Source organism: Setaria italica, chromosome VII, assembly GCF_000263155.2.
Source record: "Setaria italica strain Yugu1 chromosome VII, Setaria_italica_v2.0, whole genome shotgun sequence".
In the NCBI taxonomy this organism is placed as follows: domain Eukaryota; kingdom Viridiplantae; phylum Streptophyta; class Magnoliopsida; order Poales; family Poaceae; genus Setaria; species Setaria italica.
Window position 1 is genome coordinate 23,780,243 of NC_028456.1, and position 5,746 is coordinate 23,785,988.

Below are 5,746 nucleotides of genomic sequence, written 5' to 3' on the forward strand. Positions count from 1 at the left end.
TCGATACGTTTCCGTCGGCCCGGAGTCCAGCGTCCTCCCCATCCAGACCGTGTACACCAGCAGCGGCTGGGACTCCTACTCCTTCGCCTTCAAGGCCCGGCACAGCACCGTGTGGCTCACCATCCACAACCCCGGCATCGAGGAGGACCCAGCGTGCGGCCCCCTCATCGACTCCATCGCCATCAAGAACCTCAGCCCTCCACGCCGCGAAAAGGGTAACATTCCGACCTCCAAGATTCTTTTTAAAGACAAAAAATGTCTTATTTCGGAAAGAGTAGAATCGGATTGTCGTCCCAGCGTTGAATCAAACACGTGCTTCTTGCAGGTAACATGCTGAGGAACGGAGACTTCGAGGAGGGCCCGTTCATCTTCCCGGACACGGCGTGGGGCGCGCTGGTGCCGCCGATGGACGAGGACGACGTGTGCCCGCTGCCGGGGTGGATGGTCATGTCGGACACGAAGGTGGTCAAGTACGTGGACGCGGCGCACCACGCGGTTCCGCGCGGCGCGCGCGGCGTGGAGCTGGTGGCCGGCAGGGAGGCCGCGCTGCTGCAGGAGGTGCCGACCACGCCCGGGCGGTGGTACGGCCTGTCCTTCTCCGTCGGGGACGCGGGCAACGGGTGCGCGGAGCCCATGGTCGTGGAGGCCTACGCCGCCCGGGCGACGGCGAGGGTGTCGTACGAGTCCCGCGGGACGGGCGGGTTCAAGCGCGCCAGCCTCGAGTTCGCCGCGGCGGCGAACCTCACGCGCGTGGTGTTCCAGAGCTACAACCACCACATGAAGCCCGACGGGACGCTGTGCGGACCGGTCCTGGACGACGTCTCCCTCGTCAGCGTGCGAAGGCACGCGGCGCGCCGGTTGCTCTTGTAGTCCGTTCCGGAACAGAGATTTTTCGCAACGAGCCGCGTCCGCTGCGACATGCTACTGGTACTGGAACATACAAATGCGTACTGTACTTTGCGTCTGCTGGTGGCCGGCCGGGGAATAGCAGTAGCAGTCCGTGCATGCGCATGCCTGGTATATCTGCCATGGCAGGCGGTTGTAGAATTCGGCTTAACTTGTTTCATTACATCATGGATTGCATTCTTTTGCAGCAAAGATGTGCTTGCTACTTCAGTCTGCCATCACTGATGGAAGTGCAGAGAAAGCAGAAGGTGAAAAAAAAAGCGAGAAAAGAGAAGGCGCCAGCGGTGACACAAAGCTTAACCAGATAGTGTGTGTGGGAGTATGACTTGTCGGCCCTGGGTGGAAGTGTGTGAGAGTGAGGCTTAAAAGCTAAGTTTGTGTTTGAATGCTGCATTGAACTATGTATTCAGTAAACTGGTAGGGAAGGTGATCCTTCCTCCTCGTACTGACGTACTTGTACCCAAGATCATCTCTGTTTATCCTGTGACTTGCTCACGCCCCTGTCGTCTGTCGATCTCGCTGGCGGCAAGTCGGCAGCAGATTGTGACAGCTGCAGACATGAGCTGGTACGAGATTCAGATATACTCAAGCAATATTTGCACGGCGCCATGCCAACGGACCATGCTTTCGCACCAACGAACGCGATGGGACCGATGAGCTAATGACTGAGATTCAGATGTACATGCACTCGTATGATATTGGTATAGTCAAAGGTTTTGACTTTCAAAGATGCTAGAAGGCGCATTTGAAAATGATGTGGCCGGTGGGGGGCTTTAGGCCACGACGGATTGACGGCGGCCGACTGGCAGCGGCAACAGATTCGCGGCCGCGCCGAGCCATGCACGGGCCGTGCGCTGGAGCGGCCGTGCGTTCCGGCGCAGGCACCGCACTGCGCATGCGTGCTGATCCAGCAACGGGTACCGGCTCGGGCATGGGCGCGCGCGGACCCAACGCGTATCGTCGTCCGTCACGGCGAAGCCGCCGCCCACCCTACCAGCGCGCCACGCCGGCGAGCTCCGGTTCATCTCGCAGCCATTGTGTTTGGGCGATGCGCTCTGCGGCAGTGCGGCGTGCGGCCGTGTGGGAGAACCGAAACGGGAATCTTCCATGCACCAGTGGCCACGCGAGCGAAGCAGGGCGCCACGTGACAGCGCGCAGGGGCTGTCCCAGCAGGTCCCCCAACACGAGCCGCACGATCCCGGCCGGCGCGTCTCGCGGCGCCCCGCCCGTCGGCGGCATGCATCCGCATCCGCTACGCCCCCTGATCGCGCGAGGTCAGCGGGGGCCTGCTGCTACCATAAGTGGCTGCTCTTATATAAGCTGCGCGAGCCCGGTCCGTGGATGTCGCTTGCTCGCTCCTGATTCGTTATCAAAGCGCTTTGGTTCGCACGGCCGGTAGCTAGGTGCTCCACAAAGCTCAGGAGCTACCAGCGAAACCTGCTAGGGGCTTGCTCGTGAAAAGGGAACCTGCGCGCGATGGCGAGGAGCACACGTTCCGCGGTGCTCTTCTTGGTGCTCGGCGTGGCTGCTCGAGCGGTTTTTGCCGTCACCGATGGTGAGATCTCGCGAACCCGTACTATAGTGTAACCCTAGCACCATTTGCTATGTTTATTTTTTTTTGGAAATGAATGCTACGTGTATTTGTTAGGACACTAGTACTACGTTTTGCTCTCCTTTTGGAACACGGCCAGCACATAATATTTTTTTCTTTGCTCTAATGCTAAGTAGATGTGCTCATGTTCTTCCTGTTTAGTTTTCCTAGGTTCAACGTCAACTCTGTCCCGGGGTCAGGCTGGCATTGCCTTCTCAGTTGCACGGTAGCATAGTACGGACGTACGGTGCCTGAGGAGAAATGCAAAAGTTCACCGTGTGTTTTGGCCTGCCTTCGCACCAGAGCTTGGAACCCTTGCCTGCTTGCCTCACCTGGCCTCGTTAGGCAAGGCTAGCCTTGCCAGCGGAGGAGAGCCATTCCGGCCCTCTCGCTCGAGCGAGAAAAAACTTGAAAGCACAGATAACGAGGCAGCCGGCAAAAAAATAAAACCGCGTGAACTTCGCTCAGCCAGGCTAGGCGAGCGCTAGCAAGAGAACCAAGCGGCTCCTTAGAGGTCCATGCGAGCTACAAGATTAAGTTTTGGTTGATTTTGGACCGTGGGTGCTGACCAAATTGGCGATGGTGCAACGTTGGCACCGCTAGAGATGTGGAGGCGAAAGTTTGGTGCATGGTGTCAAACTGTCAAAAGATAGAGAGATTAGCGAGGATGTGGGTGCAGATCCGATGCCGGGAGCCTCAAAAGATGAAGTTGGAGGATAGGGTGCAAGTGAGGTCACTGTTATAAAAAGTATAGTGGACGTAAGGATGAAGGAGAAGATGGCGGTGGCCAAGATAGTAACTCACAGGCATTAGATATGTGAGCAGCAATGCAACGATTAAATAATTTGGTTGGCCATAGTGGAGGTACCAAAGATTTTTCAAGGCGTAAGCCTCTTTAAGAAAAAAAATCGGAGGGACGTCTTTCCATCCTATTGAACTTATTTTTAGTTCATTTGAGATAGAGGGGAATCGGGAGATAGAATTGTGTGAGACAAAAGGGACTATTTTTATATGTAGCGGATGGATAGAGGTAAAATGGTGGATGCATAATTTCAAATATAGATGAAGCCTAAAATGTTCTCGTACTTCATATATAATCTCCGCTCAAGTAGGGGTGGATCTAGAAAAATTTGAGATTTGTTGTGCTACAAGTGTTTTTTTCCTTTTTTTCCAAGCGACAAATTCTAACGGTCGGATCTAGATTAGAGTGCTATTGTTCATCTTCATCTTCAGGCTCTGCTTCAGTCGCATGTTACAGTGGCGCCGCTTGCCCTTGCTTGCCACTAGCCTGCCCCCATCCTTGAGGTCATCATCTTTTGTCTCGCTGCCCCTACCGCTTACCTATCGCACATTCGCACCCCTTACCTAGCCCAACCGTTCTCCTCCTACGCCTGAGCATGGTGGCAGCCCCACAGCCTTGCCGCTTCGCCCCTGCGCCCGTCTCCTCCGCCTGTCCATCCTGCCTTCATCAGATCTCTTTCTAAGCCGCTAGCACACCCAGCAGGCGCCCACCTCTACGGCTCTACCAAAGAGGGTCAAAGTGTAGAGAGATGGAAAATTTATTGCCTGTATACTTAGTTGAATCTTAAAGTACTAGTAATAGTCGCAAAACTGACCACCAATATAATGCACGTCCCAGGCTGTATACATATGTGTCTCCTCAGTTCTAACAACATCTTGTGCGCGCAGGAATTCTACCGAACGGACACTTTGAGCAAGGACCAGACAAGTCGCAGATGAACGGCACGAGAGTGATGGATCCCGACGCCATACCCTACTGGAAGATTTATGGGTTCGTGGAGTACATCGGGTCCGGCCAGCAGCAGGACGACATGATCCTGCCCGTGCCGGAAGGTGAGCAGGCCGTGCGGCTGGGCAACGATGCAACCATCCGGCAGCAGCTGGACGTGACCCGACACACCTACTACTCCATCACCTTCGGCGCGGCGCGCACCTGCGCCCAGGCAGAGAAGCTGAACGTGTCGGTCACCCCGGAGTCCGGCGTTCTCCCCATCCAAACCGTGTACACCAGCAGCGGCTGGGACTCCTACTCCTGGGCCTTCAAGGCCAAGCACAGCACCGTGTGGCTCTCCATCCACAACCCCGGCCACGAGGACGACCCGGCGTGCGGCCCCCTCATCGACGCCATCGCCATCAAGGCCATCCGCCGTCCCCATCACGTCAAGAGTAAGATCGATTCCTCGATGCCCTGCACTTGCACGTGCAGGATGTGCAAGTGTTTAGCTTATTTTACCTGAAATTAGCACTGACACTTGAATTGGTGACTGAACCCAACTGAAGCAGACAACATGTTGAGGAACGGAGACTTCGAGGACGGGCCCTACATCTTCCCGAACACGCCCTGGGGCGTGCTGGTCCCGCCGATCATGGAGGACGACCACTCGCCGCTGCCGGGGTGGATGATCATGTCGGACACCAAGGTCGTCAAGTACGTGGACGCGGCGCACCACAAGGTGCCGCACGGCTCCTACGCCGTGGAGCTGGTCGCCGGCAGGGAGTGCGCGCTGGTGCAGGAGGTGCGCACCGTGCCCGGGCGGCCGTACAGGCTCTCCTTCTCCGTCGGGGACGCCGCCAACGGGTGCGGCGGGTACCTGGCCGTGGTCGCGTACGCGTCGCGGGCGACGCTGAACGTGCCGTACGAATCCCACGGCGCCGGTGGGTCCAAGCGCGCCGAGCTCGAGTTCGTGGCGGACCACAACCTGACGCGCGTGGTGTTCCAGAGCGCCAACCACTACATGAAGCCGGACGCGACGCTCTGCGGCCCCATCGTCGACGACGTCTCCCTCGTCCCCGTGCACGCCCACGCGCCAACTGCCCGCCGGCTGCGTATGTAGAGCACATCTTGATAGGTGCGTGTTGTATGTGGCCATTTCTGCGAGCTCCAAAATCGCCTGGGATATGGCGTATCTGCAGTGTCATAATAATGTGATTTGAGATAAGATGTAACACTAACGTGTGCGCTGACAGCTGAGCCCTGACCTGCTAGTAGTTGAAAGAGTTTTCAAATTGAGAGTGAAACTTGCATCCTTTGTAGATGCACGTGGGAAGATTTGTGCCTATCGCTCAACTAGAATTTTTATTTTACAAAAACATCTTACTATTATTAATTGGAAGCCTCCAGGTGAAGCCACCTAGGATCTTAGACGGACACTCTAGAAAAAGAGAGAAATCCTAAAAATTCTCACAAAAAAGCAAAACATCTAGCCATCAATTTGTAGACTCGAATCA

The 5,746-nt window shown here is 56.1% G+C and overlaps 2 protein-coding genes across 3 annotated transcripts; both read left to right on the forward strand.

Moving 5' to 3' along the window:
- Positions 1-10: 10 nt before the first annotated feature.
- On the forward strand, positions 11-1,355 carry LOC101762114 (the record flags this gene model as incomplete). Its single annotated transcript, XM_022828531.1, has 2 exons — positions 11-215; positions 326-1,355. Coding segments are annotated over 2 exons (750 nt in total), but the record flags the coding sequence as incomplete, so codon positions are not given.
- Positions 1,356-2,266: 911 nt separating this feature from the next.
- LOC101765204 lies at positions 2,267-5,493 on the forward strand. Of its 2 annotated transcripts, none has more exons than XM_022828768.1 (3): positions 2,267-2,461; positions 4,187-4,684; positions 4,799-5,493. In XM_022828768.1, exons 1-3 carry the CDS (start codon positions 2,383-2,385, stop codon positions 5,350-5,352), a joined length of 1,131 nt encoding a protein of 376 aa, XP_022684503.1. In that variant the 5' UTR covers positions 2,267-2,382; the 3' UTR covers positions 5,353-5,493. The 2 variants fall into 2 exon arrangements, with proteins under 2 accessions (XP_022684503.1, XP_004976082.1); XM_004976025.3 differs by having other exon boundaries at positions 4,802-5,493.
- The last annotated feature ends 253 nt before the right edge of the window (positions 5,494-5,746 follow it).

Bases quoted from the DNA above. Each gene is read 5' to 3' on its own strand.
- LOC101765204 (XM_022828768.1), top strand. From the start codon at position 2,383: ATGGCGAGGAGCACACGTTCCGCGGTGCTCTTCTTGGTGCTCGGCGTG. The intron at 2,462-4,186 runs GTGAGATCTCGC...TTGTGCGCGCAG, and splicing joins GGTTTTTGCCGTCACCGATG to GAATTCTACCGAACGGACAC. The intron at 4,685-4,798 runs GTAAGATCGATT...ACCCAACTGAAG, and splicing joins CCGTCCCCATCACGTCAAGA to CAGACAACATGTTGAGGAAC.